The sequence below is a fragment of the Acinonyx jubatus genome, chromosome A2 (genome assembly GCF_027475565.1).
Source record: "Acinonyx jubatus isolate Ajub_Pintada_27869175 chromosome A2, VMU_Ajub_asm_v1.0, whole genome shotgun sequence".
Taxonomy (NCBI): domain Eukaryota; kingdom Metazoa; phylum Chordata; class Mammalia; order Carnivora; family Felidae; genus Acinonyx; species Acinonyx jubatus.
Genome location: NC_069383.1, coordinates 51,753,977 through 51,774,135, shown reverse-complemented (window position 1 = coordinate 51,774,135; position 20,159 = coordinate 51,753,977). Strand labels below are relative to the sequence as shown.

Sequence of the window (20,159 nt, the reverse complement as noted above, 5' to 3'; positions counted from 1 at the left end):
TAGTCCCAGTATACCACATCATCTTTATCCATTCATCTATCGATGGACACTTGCATTGCTTCCATAGCTTGGCTGTTGTAAATAGTTCTCAAATACAGAGAACAAACTGGTGGTTGCTAGAGGGGAGGTGGGTGGGAGATGGGTGAAATGGGTAAAGGGGATTAAGAGGCACAAACTTCCAGTTGTAAAAAATAAGGCATGGAGATTAAAAGTACAACATAGGAAATATAGTCAGTGATATGGAAATAATATTGTATGGTGACACGTGGTGGCTATACTTATCATGGTGTGCGCTGAGGAATGTGTAAATTTGTCAAATGTACACTTGAAACAAATACAGCGTGTGTGTTAATTAACAATCAAATGGACATTCAAGTACTCAAAAATATATCTGAAATTAAAAGCTCATTTGATGAGGTGAATAGATAAAACATTGCAGAAAAGGGGATTCATGAATTTAAATACAGTTAGCAGAAAGCATGCAAACTGAAATGCTGAGTGTAAGTATGGGAAAAGAAAAGAGAGAATATGTAAGTCATACTCAGAAGATCTGATACACATGTAACTGGTATCCCAGAAAGAGGGGAGGGAAAATGGGGCAAAAGAAATAGTTGAAGATGCAGTGGCCAAGAATTTTCAAAATTAGTGAACAACATTGACTGATGATTCAAGAAGCAAAGTGAACCCTCAGTATATAGAAAAACATTTTTTGGAATGTCATAGTTAAATTCCTGAAAATCAAAAACAGAGTGAATATTTGTAAAGCAATCAGAGAAGAAATACACATCATCTTTAAAGAGAAACAATAAGACTAATAGCAATAAAACAGGGACTATGAATGTGAAAACAGAGTACATTAAGATCACTAAAATTTTGAAGGAAAACCACTGCCAACCTTAAATTCCTTTCCAGCAAAAGTAGCTCCAAAAATGAAAGCAAAGTAAAGATTAGTTTAGACAACATCTGAAAGAAATAATCTCCATTTACTCTATAAAAAATGCAAAAAAAGAGTTTTTCTGACAGAATGACAAATGAAAGAGAATATTAATCGTAAATATAAAATGATATTGACTTTTAAGATGAGATAATAACCTTGTCTTGGGGGCATTTATAACCTGTATATAAGTGAAGTATGCTAAGATGATAGCCTAAAAGGAAGGAGAGACTTAATGAGTCAACTGTAAGATTCTTTTGTTGTTCAGGAAGTGATAAAAGTAACGGGTTATGATATATAAAAAGGGATGCATGCTGAAATCTCTAAAATATAAATCTCTAAAATATAAAAGTAAAGTTATAAGGATGAATAAAGTTCACCCCAGCCATAAGGAAGAAAAAAAATACTCTTGAATTACCCTCACAAGTTAGCAAAATATGGGATGGGGAGACAGACTGTCTTTAGACATGGGACAGCAGGCAGCATAGGACCATGATGCCTGACAGAAAGGAAATAAATGAAGTGAGCATTTTGAAACTGAGTTGAGTATAGTTTTCAGGCTGCAGTACAGCAAGAGGAAACACAACCAGCCAGTAGTCTTCAGAGAGGTCAGGATCTGGGGAGATTGAAGTGACTGACTGGAATCAGGGAGGAGGAAGCTGAACACAAAAAGAGCTCTAGAATCTGCCCTCAAATCTTTGGCTGAGTACTGACCTGTATATATATGAAGTAAGCCTCTAGAGTTAGAAGGAAGATCCCCTGGAAAGCACAGTAGGCCAAACAATTTCCAGAGATCACAAAGGATGGAGAATAGTTTGCATTCTCACCAGTCCTCATACTACACAGTACATTGGGCAGAATTCACCCCAGTTTGTTATAGCAGACCTATGAAACTAAAGCAAAATTAAACTAAAATTCAGTAGCAGAGTTATCTGAAAAATTACCAAATATCTGGAAATTAAACAGCATACTTTTAAATAGCCTTGGGTCAAAGCAGAAATAACAAAGAAACATTAAAAAAAACTATTTTGAATTGAATGAAAATGAAAATACATGTCAAAGCAATGCTTGGAGGAAAATGTCTAGTTAGAAGAGAATATATAAGTCAGTCATCTAAGTGATAAGTCACCTCCAAAAAATAGAAAAAGAACAAATTCAAAATAGGGACAAAGAAGTAAATAATGAAAATAAGTTTGAACGTATAAAAGACAAAAATAGAAAAAATCAATATAACTTTGAATATAACTGTAAAATAAGTAAACCTCTAGCTAGGCACACATTATAGTATCAGAAATGAAAAAGGACATCAGTACAAATCCAACAGATATTGCAAGAATAATATTATGAAGAACTTTATGACAATAGATATGACAACTTAGGTGAAATTGACTAGTTCCTTGAAAGATACAACTAAAACCTATGTAAGAATAGACAACCTGAATAGCCTTGTATTTATTTTTTTGAACTGAATATTTTCAGTTTGAAACCTTTCTCGAAGCTCCAGCCTAAATCGCTTCCCAATAATATTCTGTCAAACTTTTAAGGAAGAAGTAATACCAATTCTACTTGATTTCTTCCTCAAAGGAAGAGAAAGGAACATTTACTTTTATGAGGCTTATTGTTACGCTAATAGCAAAGCCAGCTAAAGACATTTCAAGAAAGGAAATATTCCATTAAGTGAGTTTTGGCTCAAAAATGCAAGACTGCCTTAAAATTTGAAAACCAATAAATGTCAGCATTTTAATGATAACATAAAAAAAAAAAATCATGTGATTATGTCACAGGAAAAGCATCTTACAAAATTGAACGTTAAAATCTTGATAAAACTTGGTAAATTTAAAAGGAAATTGCCTCAACCTGATAAAGGACATCTATTAAAAAAGAACCATAGTTAACATCATAATTCTTGGTGGAACATAGAATGCTGTCTTTCTGTGATCACTCCTGTTCAGTCTTCATTACTTCCATTCACTTCTATACCTGGAGGTACTAGCCAGTGGAAGGAACAGGCATACAGATTAAAGAGGAAAAAATAAACTATCTTTATTCAAGGATGACATTATTGTCTCTGTTGAAACCCTAAGAATCTACCAGAAGGGGGGGGAGGGGCGGCGAGGGGAAACACACCTTCTAGAACTAACAAGTGAGTTTAGCAAGGTCACAGGATACAAGATTGATCTACATAAATCAATTGTATTTTTATATACTAGCAATGAATCAGAAATTGTAAATTAAAGAAATAGTAAATGTAATAATGTGTGCTAGACCTGTACACTGGAAACTATAAAAAAAATGCTGAAATTAAAGGCATACATACATATATACATACAGGGTTTGGAAGGTTCATTTGTCTTTAACATGTCAGTTCTCCCCAAACTGATCTATAGAATCCCTATAATAGCAGTCAAAATTTCAGGCTGACATGATGATAGTGAAATTTATCAAGGACCTACCCTAACAAAAACAGTTTTAAAAAAGAACAAAATTTGATGTTCTCTACAACCTGATGTCCAGGATTACTGTTACCCTACAGTAAAGAAAACAGTGTAATATTGGTATAGATCAGTGGCACAGGTTAAAGCCCAGATAGAGACCAACACATGTATGGTCAACTGGTTTTTATTAATAATACCATGGTAATTCAATGAAGAAATGATAGTTCTTTAAATAAGTGTTGCTGGAACAATAGAATATTTATATGCAAAAAAATCAACAATATCTTATTCCTCACATTATATACAACAATTACCTCAAAACAAATCATAGATCTAAAAGTAAGAACTAAGATTTTAAAACATCTAAAAGAATACATAAAAACTTCGCAACTTTGGGTTAGAGAGACTTCATAGGTAAAACATAAAGAGCATGAAGCATAATGAAAAATTTCATTAATTAGATTTTATCAAAATTTTAAAATTTCCTCTTTACGAGAATGAAATGGCTAGCTACTGATTGGGGGGAAATATTTGCAAAATGTACACGGGCATACCTCATTTTCTTGTGCTTCTTTTTGTTGCCCTTCACAGATACTGTGGGTTTTCTAAAAAAAAAAAAAAAAAAAAAAAATGAAGCTTTGTGGCAACCCTGCTTTAAGCATATCTATTTGTATCATTTTTCCAACAGCATTTGTTTCATGTCTCTGTATCACATTTTGGTAATTCTCAAGATATTTGCACTTTTTCATTATAATATTTGAATTGCTGCAGTCTCATGATAAACTTTTTAATGGATGAGGTGTTGCTTCTTATGGGTGAGCAAAGAAAGTGGTTTCTTGAGATGGGGTTTACTCCTGATGAAGATGCTGTGAAGATTGTTGAAATGACAGCAACAGATGATAATGCAATGGTGGGTATGAGAGGATTAACTCTAAATTTTGTAAGAAGTTCTACTGTAGGGGAAAAACTGTCAAACAGAATCTCCTGTTACAAAAAAAAAAAAATCATTTGTAAAAGGAAGAGTCCATCAATGCAGTAGACTTCATTTTGTCTTATTTTAAGAAATTGCCACAGCTACCCAGACCTTCAGGAATACCACCCTGAGCAGTTAGCAGCCATCAGCATCGAGGTGTGAGTCTCTCAGCAAAAATATTATGACTCATCAAAAGCTCAGATGATGGTTAGTTTTTAGTGATAAGGTAACTTTTAATTAAGTTGGTATATACATTTTTTTTCAGACACAATGCTATTGCACACTTAATAGACTATAGTAACTTTATAAGCACCGGAACACCAAAAAATTCATTTGACTGGCTTTACTGCGATATTCTCTTTATTGCAATGTTATCTTTATTGTGGTAGTCTGGAACCGAACCCACAGTATCTCTGAAGTAGGCCTATATTATAAAAAGGAAGCTATTTGTTCATTGCTGTTAGTATTGCAAATAGCACAACTACTTTGGAAGACGCTTTGGCAGTTTCTTAGAAAGCTAACATGGTATTACCATACAATCCAGCAGCTGCACTCCTTTAATTTAAAAAAAAAAAATTAGTGTTTATTTTTGAGAGTGTGTGTGTGTGTGTGCGCGCGCGTGCGAGGGGAGGAGGAGCAGAGAGAGAGAGACACACACACAATCTGAAGCAGGCTCCAGGTTCTGAGCCATCAGCACAGAGCCTGATGCAGGGCTTGAACCCACAAACTGTGAGATCGTGACCTGAGCCGAATTCAGACGCTTAACCAACTGAGCCACCCAGGTGCCCCAGTTGCACTCCTTGATAGTTACCCAAGTGAGTTGATAATTTATGTATACATAAAAATCTACATGTGAATGTTTATAGCGTCTGTATTCATAATTATCAAAACTTGAAAGCAAACCATGATGTCTTCAATAGCATAAAGTGTGATGTATCCATACAATGGAATATTATTCAGCAGTAAAAAGAATTGAACTATCAAGCTTCAAAAAAACTACAGAGGAACCTTAAATACATGTTGCTAGATGAAAGAAGCCAGTCTTAGAAGAGTATATACTCTATGATTCCAACTATATTACATTCTGGAAAAAGCAAAAGTTATAGAGACAATACAAAACAATCCATAGTTGCCAGGGTTTGGGAAAGTACAAGAGTGGGTGAGTAGGTGGAGCATGGAGCATTTTTAGGGCAGTGGAACTGTTATTCTATATGATACTGTAAACGTGCATAGATGACATTATGCATTTGTCAAAAACCATGGAACTATACAACATTAAGAATGGATCTCAATGTAAACTATAGGCTTTAGTTAGTAATAGTATATCAAATTGACTTATAACAAACATATCACACTAATGCAAGGTGTGAATAAGGGAAACTAGGATGAGGCAGATAATGGAAATTCTCTGTACTTTCTTTTCAGTTTTTCTATTTAAAACTTTATTAGCTAAAGTGCATAGTGTACATTAGTGTTCATACTTTGTGTTGAATACGTCTGTCTGGGTTTTAATAACTGTATAATGACAAATTAAGGTTTTGTCCAGTTTTGGTATTAGAGTAATGCTCTCCTTGTAGAATGAATTAAGAAATTTTTCTTCGGCTTCCTGGAAGAGATTGTAGAGAATCAGTGTAATTTCTTCCTTAAATGTGTGGTAGAATTTACCAGCAAACCCATGTGGGCCTGGTGCTTTCTCTTTGGGAAGGTTATTAATTATTGATATAATTTTTTAACAGATATAGGACTATTCAAGTTATCTATATTTCCTTTTGTGTGTTTTGTTGGATTGTGTATTTAAAGGAATCAATCCATTTCATGTAGGTTATCAAATTTCTGGGCTTAGAATTGTTCATATTATTCCTTTATTGATAGCGTCAGTAGTAATGGCCCCCCCTTTCATTTCTGTTATTAGTAAATCTCTGTCTTCTCTCTTTTTTCTTAGTTAAGCTGGAATTTTAATCTTTTCAAAGAACCAGCTTTTGGTTTCATTAACTTTTATTGATTTTCTCTTTTCAGTTGATTGATTTGTGCTTTAAATTTTTCTTTTCTTCTACTTTGTATTTAATTTGCTCTTTTTTGAGTTATATTGTAAGGTGGATGTTTAGATTATTGATTTTAGGTCTTTTTTCTTTCCTAACTATGCATTCACTGCTATAAATTTCTCTTTAAATATGGCCTTTGCTGCATCCCCCCAAATTTGGTAAGTTTTATTTTCACTTGGTTGATATATTTGTAAATTTTTCTTAAGACTTCTTGGACCTGTGTATTGTCAGAAATGTGTTGCTTTGGGGGACCTGGGTGGCTCAGTCGGTTAAGCATCTGATCTCAGCTCAGGTCATGATCTCACGGTTTGTGAGTTCGAGCCCCACATCAGGCTCTGTACTGACAGCTCAGAGACTGGAGGCTGCTTCAGATTCTGTGTCTCCCTCCCTTTCTGCCCCACCCCCAATTGCGCTCTGTCTCTGTCTCTTAAAAATGAATAAACATTTTAAAAAAAAATGTGTTGCTTTGTCTCCAAGTGTTTCATGGGTTTCTGGCTGTTTTTCTATTACTGAGTTTCGATTTAATCCCATTGTGGTCTGAGAGCATACTCTATATAATTTTTATTCTTATAAACTTTTTAAGATGCGTTTTATGGCCCTTACTGTGGTCTGTCTTGGGAAATGATCCATGTGAGCTTGAGATAAATGTGTACTCTGCGCACTAGTATCTTCCCACCAGGGGGGAAAAAAATGTGTGAGAGTGTCTGTCTTCTACCCTATTCTCACTAACATGGTATGTTACCAGAGTTTTTATCTTTGACAATCTGATTAAAAAAAAAGAATATTGTATTATAATTTGCTTATACTTCTCATGAATGTGGCTGTTCATCTTTTCATATGTTTAAGAGTTTGAATTTCCTTTTCTGTGAATTTTTCGTATTATTTGCTTATTTCTCTTAATGTGTTGATCTTTTTCTTATTGGTTTGCAGAAGTCCTTTATATATAAGGAAATTAACCCTTTGTCTATATTATGATTTGTAAGTATTTTAACCCTAGTTTTTCACTTGTTTTTTGACTTTGCTAATTTTTAACAAGAAATTTGAAATTTTAAATGTTAATTTTATTGGGCCTTTTTTGCTTAATTTATGGCTTTTCCAGATTTTGCAACATAAGTTAGAAAGGTCTTTCCCACTCAAAGATTATAAAAAGTATCTTTTATATTTTCTCTGAATACTGTTAAAGCCAAGCTTTAAAAAAAAAACACAAAAAAACGGTTTTTCTCATTTTTAAAAGCATAACAGATTCCCATTTCTAGTTTTTTGACATCTGTGTGGTTCTCCTGATTCTACAGATACCTCTAAGAATGGCTCAGCAATGTTATTTACAAGCTCCCTGAGTACTTTGATATACAATTTATCTAACGTAAGAATTTGACCTCTTTGGTTAACTAAATTTCTGACAAGTTCTTTACTCATTAGAGAATTCAGTTCTAATTTATTTATACTTATTTCATCTTTGTTGTTCAAAACAAATCTCATTCTCTTTGATATAATGTATGCAGAAGCAAATTAGAAATTGCTTTCTATTCTCATTTCTACTTTCTGCTCAAATTCTTATTTATTTTTGACCATTTGTGGGCTTCTCTTGATCTTTCTTGTCCTAAATGTCTAGAATAGAAGAGGATAACTCTTTGACCACAGCCAAATTTATTTCTCATGTACTTAGCTTTTTCAGGAAATATTTAATGAGCAACTACCACGTACTTAGCCACGTTCAAAGAAGATAGAAACAAAATTTATGGGGCACATGGGTGGCTCAGTTAAACATCTGACTTCGGCTGTCAGGATCTCATGGTTCGTGGGTTCAAGCCTTGTTTTGGGCTCTGCGCTCACAGCATGGAGCCTGCTCCAGATCCTCTGTCTTCCTCTCTCTCTGTCTCTTCCCCACCTTGTGCATGCATGTGCACGTGCTCTCTCTCTCTCTCTCTCTCTCTCTCTAAAAATATAAATAAACATTTTAAAAATTTTATGGTATTTTGGTCCTTGCTTTTAAGGGAGAAAAGGTTACTACACAAAATGATAATAGTATTAGATACAATATAATAAATAGTAGTATTTGTCTCTTTATTATAGCCCACAGCTTCTGTTAGACCTTTTATTATTATTATTATTATTATTATTATTATTATTATTGTTATTATTTGCTTGCAAGCATTGTTAGACTATGCCAATATAAAATACCTAAAAGTCCTGAAAGAACTTTTTCCTCTCTGTAGGTCATTTTTCTAAGATGCAGTGGTGAATAGGTTTCTCAGAACTGGACCTACCAGGTAGATTAGGGCATATTTGTGTCAACTCCAGGTGTTCTACAAAGCCAGTTGTGGCATGTTCTTTCAACCCTTGTGGCAAGTGGAATATATTTTTATTAAGTTATACTCGGTTTTTTTTCTTTTTTTAATCTTTTTTAATTTTTAATGTTTATTTATTTTTGAGAGAGAGAGAGAGAGAGAGAGAGAGAGTGTGTGTGTGAGCGAGCAGTGAGGGGCAGAGAGAGAGGGAGACACAGAATCCGAAGCAGGCTGTAGGCCCTGAACTGTCAGCACAGAGCCCCTCGTAGGGCTCCAACCCAAGAACTGCAAGATCATGATCCGAGCTGAAGTCAGACGCTTAACTGACTGAGCCACCCAGGCACCCCTTCAATCTTTATTTTTGAGAACGCAAGCAGGGGGAAACAGAGAGAGAGGGAGACACAGAATCCAAAGCAGGCTCCAGGCTCTGAGCTGTCAGCACAGAGCCCATTGTGGGGCTTGAACCCACAAACAGTGAGATCATGACCTGAGCCACCTGGGTGCCCCAATTATGCTAGCTTTCTAATAATGCTTTTTCTTAAAGGAAACAAGACCCATTTATTCAAATAGCTAACGATTCATCTGTCCTTCTGGTCAGTTTTTAGTATTTCCTTTTTTTTTTTTTTTTTTTTTGGTTGGATTAGTTAAATTCAAGTTGGTACTTGCCTCTTAAAAGCTAGTAAATATATTCTGACTTTAAAATGAATAGAGGTCCCAGCTTCTTTCACAGTATCTTAGAGCTTAAAAATCTACGTAGTTAACAAATATGGACCTACACTTGCTTTCTTGGAAAAACTAAAGTTGATCTTGATAGCCCCAGCTGTATTTCAGAAATGAGCTTTCCGGGGTGCCTGGGTGGCTTAGTTGGTTGAGCATCCGACTTCGGCTCAGGTCATGGTCTTGCAGTTCATGGGTTCAAGCTCTGCACTGTGCTCACTGCTGTCGGCGGAGCACCGCTTCACATCTCTGTCCACCTCTCTCTCTGCCCCTCCACCACTTGCGCTCTCTCTCAAAAATAAACATTATGAAAATATTTTTTAAGAAATTGGCTTTCTGTGTTAATATAATTACAGCTACAGTTTCACTAAAAAGCTTTTTTCTGAGAATTTCTGTATTGTGTGGTGATATTCTTCTCCTACTACAGAACCAGTCTGTGCAGTTCATGTGAAAAAACCTTCAGGTATGTTTGTTTTTATAACATAATTCTGCCCTCCTACTTACTTCTCTTTCTTGTGGGTCTTTCCACATTCCCATGTGTCCTCACCCAATTTGGGAGCAGTAAGGTAGATGAACATAGAAACGAAGGGTTTATTAGAATTCTCAAGTCAGTGATCATTTTGGTTTCTTTACTTGTCCCAGTGTCTTGAATTGATAATGTTACATAATCATAGGATGTTATAGAAAATATACTGACTTACTACCTGAAAACTGTAAGCCAGTCATTATCTGTTTTCCTGGAGAAATAGGTGGTGTTTTTATACCTCTTATTTGGAGTACAAAGGGTACAGGTTGAAGGGGTGGGTTTTATTCTGAACCATAGGAGTATAAAATAACTATGAGGACAGATGTAGTAGAACATAATTAACACCACATCTGGACTAGAAAAACATGCTAAGAAGCAGCAACTCAACTAGCAGTCAATGAGAGCATATGTCACACAGTTAAAATGAGTTAGAATGATACATCATATAGTAGATGGAATAACTAACCACAGTGGCTGTCTATATAGTGATCAAGTCAGATATGCCTTGATACTAGACTACCTGACTGCCACTTATCAGTAGTATGAATTCAAGCAAATCACTTTATCTTACTTTGCATGAGTGTTTATAAGGTGAAGACAATAACACATCTATCTTTGTTTGATATACACATATACACACACTCATTCACTCACACAGCACTGAGAACATGGTGTCTCTCTCTCTTCCTCCCTCCCTCACATACACACACACACACACAGCCCTCAATAAATGTTAAGCTTCTTTCCTTTTTTTTTGCTTAAACTTTCTTATACTACCATAAGAGGTTAAACAAGGTTAGCAAGGTTAATGATGCTAAATTCAGTATTTGTTAACAGCGAATATTTGTGTTAAAGTAATAAGCAAGTCTAGTTTGTTTTGTAAGAGTTGGCTAGTTATGTCTGTTATTTTAGTTTTTTTCCAATGGTCATAATCATTTTATGATACATATTGAGTGTCCTCATCATCTTATCCTTATTAGGCTTGTGTTATGCTTTCAGAAAATTACAAATTTATCCATTCCATTCTTTGTGACGTTTTCTAATCTTAATTTTTTTATCTATTTTTTTCTTATCCAAATGTAATAGAAACTGCTTTCCCTAAATTACACTTGGTCTTTTGACATTTTTCTTCGTTTAATAACAGTTATAATTTCTTCTGTCTTCATATGACTTAAGTTTCTTCTTCTGAGGTATTGCTTAGAAATGTTGCTTAATATATGTCCACCTCTTCTACTTAAGCTCTTACTTCACTCTTGTGAGTCACTTAGAGGAAATACATTTAAATGAAAAAATTTGCATTTTAAAAATTAGAATCTGTATTTGTCTTTGAAGGATCCACTCTGTGGTAACAATAACAGCTGAAGTATTATAGGTGCAGAAAAAGTTTAACCGATACTGTTACCACTTGAAACTTGGATTTTTCCTGAGTACTTAGAGAAATTGATCTTAAAATATTAAATATAAGGTTTGTGATCTTACATCGTTTCATTTATACATTAAATCTTAACAGTTATGCTCTGCTTTGTCTTCAAAATCAGACAGCAACCATTTATCAGAAAAACAAAGAGCAATTAAAAGAGAGAGAATGCCGGGCACCTGGGTGGCTCAGTCTGTTGAGCATCTGACTCTTGGTTTCGGCTCAGGTCATGATTTCACAGTTTGTGGGTTTGAGCCCTACATTGGGCTCTGTGTTGATGACACAGAGCCTGTTTGGGATGCTTTCTCTCTCCTTCTCTCTGCACCGTCCCTACTCACTCTTTCTGTCTCAAAATAAATAAATAAACATTTTTAAAAAATAGAGAATATTTAGCATTCATTTCCAGTTTGAATTTTTTTTTTTTTTTGGAAAGCGATTTTGCAAGTGTGCAAGCAGGGGAGGGGGTCAGAGGGAGTAAGGTTAGGGAAGGAGGGAGAGACGGTGAGAGAATCTTAAGCAGGCTCCAGGCTTAGTGTGGAGCCCAGCGAGGGCTTGATCCCAAGACCCTGGGATCGTGACCTGAGCTGAAATAAAGAGTCAGAGGCTCATCTGACTGAACATTCCAGGTGCCCCTCCAGTTTGAATTTAAAACTCTGCTTTACCCTCACTATTGAAACCTACTTATTTTCTGTGACAGTGTGATTCACAGTCCATTTTGCATGGAAAAGATTGTAAGATTAAAAAAAAAAAAAAGGCAACTTAATACAGAAATATGAGAGGGTCACCCCCCTAACAAAATCATACAGTCTTTCAAGGTCCAATTCAAGAGCTACCTTCCCTGAATTGACACTATTTTGCTGATTTTCAAAGTTGGAAAATGGTAGCTTTAGGATTCTGGTGCTCCCAGAATGGTTTTTATTATTTTTTAATGGCAGTCCATATAATGATTATATTCCTTTTTTTTGTTTTTATTTATAATTTATTTTCATAAAGCATATGCAGTATCATCTAGAGTTTGAGCCTAGATAAGAAAGTCATGAGGAATTTATATTTGCTAGAAAATGTTTTTTAAATTGTCATTTGACCTATTCAGTTTTTTCTTTTTCCTTTTTTTAAAAAATTTAAAAAAAAAACATTTTTTAATGTTTATTTGAGAGAAAGAGAGAGAAAGAAAGAAAACATGAGTGGGGAGGGGCAGAGAGGGAGACACAGAATCTGAGGCAGGCTCCAGGCTTTGAGCTTTCAGCACAGAGCCCGACACATGGCTGGAACTCATGAACCATGAGATCGTGACCTGAGCCACAGGTGGACACTCAACGGATTGAGCCACCCAGGCTCCCCATACCTACTCAGTTTTTCATGGTTTAATTAAAAAAAGTTTTCCATGACTTTTAGGTTAGGAATAGAAGCCAAGATTTATTATACTGCATGATAACATTTACTACAGAATCTATATATTGCCTCTGGTTGGACTATTAAATTTGGTTTCAATGAACCAAACCTTGGAATAACATTTTTTAAAACATTCTTTTTGAAAAAGAAATCAAGAAAACCATGGTCTGGAGCAAGACAATGTGTGTTATGACTTTAATATACGGTTATCTTTTCAGGCTCATGAGAGGCTAGAAGATTCAAAACTAGAAGCTGTCAGTGACAATAACTTAGAATTAGTCAATGAAATTCTTGAAGATATCACTCCTTTAATAAATGTGGATGAAAATGTGGCAGAACTGGTTGGTATACTCAAAGAGCCTCACTTCCAGGTAAACTTTGCCTATTATTCTTCTTCCCAAGTCCCCCAAAGTATTCTCTTTTAATAGTTAAGTTCCAGTTTAAGGTGATATATTTAAGATTTTTTAGAGCCATATTTTGTAAATATGTGAATTCCAACTTAGGTATTTTACTACCCTGATATACTGAGGATACAAAAACAGACACACATAACTAAAACACAGTACATAAATGTATAGCAAAAAGACATCAGAATGGATTTTCCTTTGTGTAATTGAAACCAGCCTTGATTCACCATCAGAACGCATGCTAAAGATGTTTTTCTTACTGTGATAATGGATTTTTATTCCTCACTACCAGTTTCACAGCCTTCCTTGTTAAAGCTGTTGCAGTATTGCTTCTGAGACTGAGATGCAATCGATGACCTTGGAATAAGAGAGGACTTTGTAAGAATAGAAACTTATCCATAGCATATCCCCCACAGGTGCAAAAAAATAAATACAATTGAAGCATTGGCCTGTATCAGTGAAGAGTTAACCTGTTTAACAAAGAGTCAGTTTCAGAAGAGAAAGGGAAGGAGGCGGGGAGGTTTCTTATAAACCCATAATTAAGTGTGGTATTGAGACATTGTTCGAAAAATAAATGAATAGAAGAGAATAAAAATCCCAGAAATCTATCCACATATATACGGCAGCTTGATTTATGACAGATACTGCATTTTAGGGGAGAAAGAATGGACCGTTCAATAAGTGGTGCTGGAATAGAAGAATAAAGTGTCACCTGCTTTCACTGCAAATCTTAACATTGAAAATCAAATGGCAAAACCCCTTTGGTTTTTCTCAGGAACTTTCTATGATCCTTCAACAATGTGGCTGCAAAATATGAAGGTTGATAGTGAAATGATTTCTCCATGAATCAGGATCTTAAGTACAAAAAAAAAAAAGACAGTCTTTGGAGACATCTTATGTTGGTACTAGTTGATTAAGGTCTTATAAGTCAGAGTGAACTATTTGGACCTTATCCTGAGAACAGTGGGAAACCATGAGAAGGGAAAAAAGAGGAGTATGTAAGGATTTTTATGGGTTAAAACTTGAAAATCCTTATTCAAGTTTTGACCCATAAAATCAACAGGACTTGGTGATTGGTTACATGTGGTGTAGTTGCAGAAGAGGGATGTGGGAAGTTGACAAGGGTAAGATTTCTGAAAAATAATTGGTGGCCCTCACTGAGATGAACAACACTCTAGAAGAAACTGACATGTTAATGTTAAGGTAACTGGCCATGTTAAGTTTGTGATATCTCAAGCATCTGGTAGAGCTTTCAGGCATGCTATATTTTTCATAAATATATAAAATTTATAAAATATATATATTTCATATATATATATATTTCATAAATATATAAAATTTAATAAGTAAATGAATTTATATAAAGTTAAATAAATATAATTAGAAAATACAAGCAAAAATTTTTAAATTAAGACATTGCGTTCTTAGTACCCAGAACACTACTGTACTATTCTAGTGCATATTCCTCCATACTTTTTCTGTGCATATACATACGTATTTTTTTCTTTAGTGATTGAGATCCTTTTGCACAAGGTATTTTGTAACTTACCTTTTTTTTTCCAGTCATTAATTTCCACTTTTCCATTTCAGTGAATCTTTATCTCATGTAATATGCATATTCTATTCATCTCCATTTGACAACAAAATATTCTTTACAGCTGGTTGTACTTATGGGTTTCCAACCTAGACCCATGTTTGCCATTTGATTGGACCATCTATTCTCCCTTGATTATGATGCTGACCTCTTAAGAGACCAGGCCACTGCCCTCCAGAATATCCCACTGTCTGGATGAGTCTGGTAGTCTCTTTGCTGTGTTCCCTTCTATTTCCTGTAAACAGAAGTTCTAAAAGGTTGATGATTCAAGTTAATTATTTGGAATTAGAATGCATCATTAGTGATGTGATGCAACATGAATTAAACTACATCAGAAGATGTGTGACACCTAGTTAGCCCACCATTATTAATGCTGAGATTGGTCCCTTGATTAAAGGCAAAGACAGTCTAATCCTTCTTTTGAAATATTCTTCACTAGGACATAATCTAGTGTGTTATTATTCTAGCATTATACAAATGCTATTTCTTGTCCAACCATTTATCTACTTATCAACACAAATTAATGCTTGCCTGAATCAGTATTTTCATTAGAGGCTTCAAAATGACATTTTTCTGTTTCACTCATTTTATATTTTATAGCTGGTATTCTTGTATAAAGAGTAGAGTGTTTCCTTTTCAACTGGGTTATTTACTTATCACATAATGCATTTCATAAAAGAGAAGTGCCTGATCCTTCCCTTCACCAATTTTCAAAGTAAAGAATTGTTTAAAATAGCAGTCTCGAATGGTAACAGATGAGTTTTTCAGTCCTTCTGTTTTTGAAATAGGATTGTGCAATTACGGATTTTTCATTAATTCAGTATGTTTCAATATTCCACAGTCCTTACTCTTTTTGATTTTGAGGTTATCATGACTTTGGCTAGTTGTGGACAAATTTTTAGTCTATGCATCTGAAGCTCATGAGAGTTCTGGAAGTAATCAATGTGTAAGTAGTGGTGCAGTCACAGGAGTAGATAATATTACCTAAGAAGAGGGCAAAGGATGAAAACTAAACAGCCCAGGTTAGAGGTTTCAGCACCTTCTAGCTTTTATAAGAATAATCTTTACATGTGGATTAGTGAATTTTTCTTTTGGAAATTTTCTTTAGTCACTTACAGCATATTTTCATGAAATGACCAGAAATTACCAATTAAACTCATATCCTGATTGCTTCTATTCTGAATCTGTTGACATTTTCTTCCTTCTTTCTATTTTGATTTGTCTTTGAACTTGCATTGCATCCACTCACAAAAATAACTTTTTAGCTCAGTTTTATGTTGGGTATACACAATTATAGTATAAATGAAAAACTAAAATAAATACACAAAAAATTGTAAGAAATTCCTAGAAAGCTAGATCAAAGTCATCCTTTATGATAGCACATAGTAAATGTAGGAGGTAAAATTATATTCAGGACCATTACTAGCTCATTAGTTTTTTTTTTCCCTTAAAATATATGTTTTACAGACTAAGCCTTTCTCAGTAATAGAACATCTCTTATCACTGATGTGCAAATATTTATCCATTTTCTATTGGATATGTTTTTAGCAGACATTTTGTACATGTAAAGAATTAATATAACAATTTTAGAGTAAAAATGAGGGTCTGTACCATTTGAATTTGTATGATACCTAATAAACAGGGATTGATGATAAATAATGATGATATTGCTGATGACAATGGCAGCAGTGAAAACCAGTGCCTTCAGTCCACCTCACTTTGAAGACTAGGTTCAGTTTCCTCTGAACATTTTTTTTAAAAAAATCATAAAACTCTGTCAATCTCTCCAAATCTTTTAAAACAAGGAATATAATACTATTTATGTTACTGAAACTATTTATATTTCTTTAAAAGGTTCTGTTGCCTTTGATTTAACTATATTTTAGAATTTAATAATGTGTGCCTTGGAATATTTTAGCACTCCACTGGGATAATTAACTTTTTATTTTTTAATAACTTATTCCATCAATAACCAATAACCACAGGCTGTTTTGAATCCTTATAGTCACTCTTGGAGGCCCATGATATTGTGGCATCAAAATGTTATGATTCACCTCCATCAAGCCCAGAAATGAATAATTCTTCTATCAATAATCAGTTATTACCAGTAGATGCCATTCGTATTCTTGGTATTCACAAAAGAGCTGGGGAGCCATTGGTGAGTAGATATATCAATGCCTTTTAAAATTTGAAATCTGACATATTTGAGGCTTATTCACTATCTCATTTTTTTCTTTTTCCTAATTTGTATTACTATGAAAATTTTAATTCATGTTTATCTGTTTTATCAGTGTTTTTTGGCTTGTATATAAATACACAACTGATGCTCTCTCAACTTAATATAGCATGCAAAATTAAACAAAAAAGAAAAGTTAAACTGAATAGAGGCCAGAAGTTTGCTAATGGGCAGCAAAAATTACAGGAGATAACGATACTCCATTTCTTCCTATACCCTTTGAAGAAATGAACTCAAGTTGCCTGCTAATTATAGTATCAAAATACAGAAGAAAGTTATTAAAAAGTGAAGGCATTGGGGCGCCTGGGTGGCTCAGTCGGTTAAGTGTTTGACTTGAGCTCAGGTCATGATCTCACAGTTCGTGAGTTCAAACCCCACATCTGGCTCTGTGCTGACAGCTCAGAGCCTGGAGCCTGCTTTGGCTTCTATGTCTCCCTCTCTCTTTGCCCCTCCTCCACTCATGCTCTCTCGCTCTCTCTCTCTCTCTCTCTCTCTCTCTCAAAAATAAGTAAACATTAAAAAAATATTTAAGAAAATAGGATATTGGGAGAGGAGAGAACATGGGAAAAAATGGGAACAATTCACTCACCTACTTTTAGTATTAGTTTTTTATATACATATTCATGAATATTTAAGATTTCTTCCTGATAATATAAAATCAGTGATAATTCTGTTTTTTATTTCCTTTAGGGTGTAACATTTAGGGTCGAAAATAATGACCTGGTAATTGCCCGAATCCTTCATGGGGGAATGATAGATCGACAAGGTCTGCTTCATGTGGGAGACATCATTAAAGAAGTCAATGGCCATGAGGTTGGAAACAATCCAAAGGAATTACAAGAATTATTGAAAAATATTAGTGGAAGTGTCACCCTAAAAATTTTACCAAGCTATAGAGATACCATAACTCCTCAACAGGTTAGCAATAAAATTCTTGGTAATATTAAGAATACTTTCATTTCTTTAATCACACTGTTGGGTATAACTGCCACTTGCTACTTTTTTTTGCTAAAGAGAAAACTATGATTTCCATGTTCTGAATTGCCTTATTTTGTCAGGAGTGAATTTTTGAATTTTTAAATTTTTAAACAGTTAACACTATCTTATTATAAAGGAAGGATAAAGAAATGTCTTTGTGAGCACTATGAACCTTAGTATTATAAAATCTATGGCTCAGTATCAGAAAAATCATGAAGCCTTTTAGTCATTAATCTAGCAAACATTTTTGATACCTGTCATGTTCTGGGCATTGTATTAGGCCCTGTGAGAGGATAAGATATAGCTCCAATTAGCTCTTGCTTAGTATTCATGTGATGGGCTAAATTGGGAATGTGGCCAGAAAGAGAGGATGGGTATAGATTGAGAAAAACCTTGAATACGTGGTTTGTACACATTTGACCTGATTTTTATAACTAACTTTTAGGTGAACTAGATTATTGAACAGGGGAACGTTTTAATGACACTTTTCATCTAACTTCATCATGTTAAGTGAACTTCCAAACGGAGAGAAATGATATCGTGTAACCCAGAAGCAGAATTTTAGAGATGTGAGGAGGTGATTTGTGAGAGACAACTCTAATGGAAAGTTAATACTGAGTTCAAATACCAATGCTGCCACTTACTAGCTTAGCCTCTCTCGTGCTTGGTTGTCTCATGTATGTAGTTAGGGATAATATTTATTTTCTCAAAAGATATTATGAGGATTAAATGAGTTAATTCATACTTCATACTCTCATAGCCGTGCCTGGCACATAGCGCTCAACACATAGCTGCTGCTATTGTTGTGATGGTGATGATGAGGTAGTGGTGGTGTAATAGAATTGTAGAGAAAGAAAAGTAAAAATGTGATTGCAGAAAAATATTTGGCAGTCATGGTGGGGTGTTGGAACTGAGGAGATTTTCAAACCTAGGTAATATAGACATAGGAAATATCTATCCATGTTTCAGATTGATGCCTTTAATTTTTCAACTTTATTCCACAAATTTATTGTTTCATGAGTAAGTGAAGTTGTAAGTTTTTACGTAAGATACTGCCAATGGTCTTATTTTCAATATGAGAACTTAAAAGTCTATATAATTCTTTGAAATATATGGATAACATGTTAAATACCTGTTATACATTGTTCATTGAAGGATAGGATAGCTCTGAGTTCTCCCAGAGGTAAGCATGCTAACCTTTACAACTCCAGGCTTTATTTAGGCCTCACTGGTTGCAAGAACTCATGAACTTTGGATGCTCTCCCTTTCCAAGCCAGTTGCTCCAGGGATTCATTTTCCCCATGTGCTTCCCTGTGTGCTTGTCTGTCTCTTCCCTCCTCCATGACCACGGCTCCCTCCCCATCGCAGTGGCCAGGATCCTTTTCTCTCCAGGTCTTGTCTCCATACTTCCTACCTTCTTCACTGTGGCCTCTTCTCTACCTTTAGTTGTGGAATTTGTTCTGCCACTCTTCAGGTAGATTTCTGGTGTATTTAGGATGATTTGATAGTTATGTAGTTGTATTCGTAGGATAAGGCAAGCCTAGGGACCTCCTACTCCTCCACCATCCTCCTTTAATAGGATAGAATATTTAGTCATGGATTTTATTATGTATATTTGACTTCTGAAAATAAATAGGTTTGTCATGAACTTTGGTTGAGGTGAAGGTAGAGACCTTGTCTTCAGAGAAAAGAACCATGAAAAGAAATGGGTATTTGAAATTAGACATTTCACATCAGTAGTACCTCTCAGACTACCTGCATTTCTCAACTGGCACATTTCCTTTTGGACCTGAGTAGTATGGAAGAGTAGAATCTAAGATTTATTTATTAGTTTTATTGTGTTGTGATAGGAATATTATCTTTCCCTCCCTGTGGTTTAAACCAGGAATCTTCCCAGTTTACCAAGGCTGTCCTGGATTTTTACAGGAAAGATAAATTTTTATAATATTGTTACATGTTAGCACTTTGGCTCAAATTCCTTTGTAGATTCTGCACCTTGTGAACTGATCTGAATAGTGTGAAGTGCCAGTATATTTAGTCCCGTCTTAGGCATAAATTTATCCCCAACCCATGCTTTCTCAAACTCTTTTACTAGCCTTTAGAACTGGGAGAAAAGATTTAATGGGTTAGGAGAGGTCATCCAAGCCTGAGGCAGTTCTTGGGCCTATCCTAGGATAAAAAAGAAAAGAGACTATAATATGAAGGCTTCCAAAGGAGAGC

The 20,159-nt window shown here is 34.8% G+C and overlaps 1 protein-coding gene across 5 annotated transcripts in view; it reads left to right on the top strand.

The window, feature by feature from the left end:
* The window catches only part of PALS2 (protein associated with LIN7 2, MAGUK p55 family member), a 112,704-nt gene that overhangs the window by 52,377 nt on the left and 40,168 nt on the right, over positions 1-20,159 (top strand). For all 5 annotated transcript variants that reach the window (XM_053218299.1, XM_027075134.2, XM_015081010.3 and 2 more), the window contains 3 exons: positions 12,943-13,095; positions 16,731-16,883; positions 17,652-17,879. In XM_053218299.1, the coding sequence (XP_053074274.1) occupies positions 12,943-13,095; positions 16,731-16,883; positions 17,652-17,879 (534 nt within the window). The remainder of the gene's footprint in view (positions 1-12,942; positions 13,096-16,730; positions 16,884-17,651; positions 17,880-20,159) is intronic.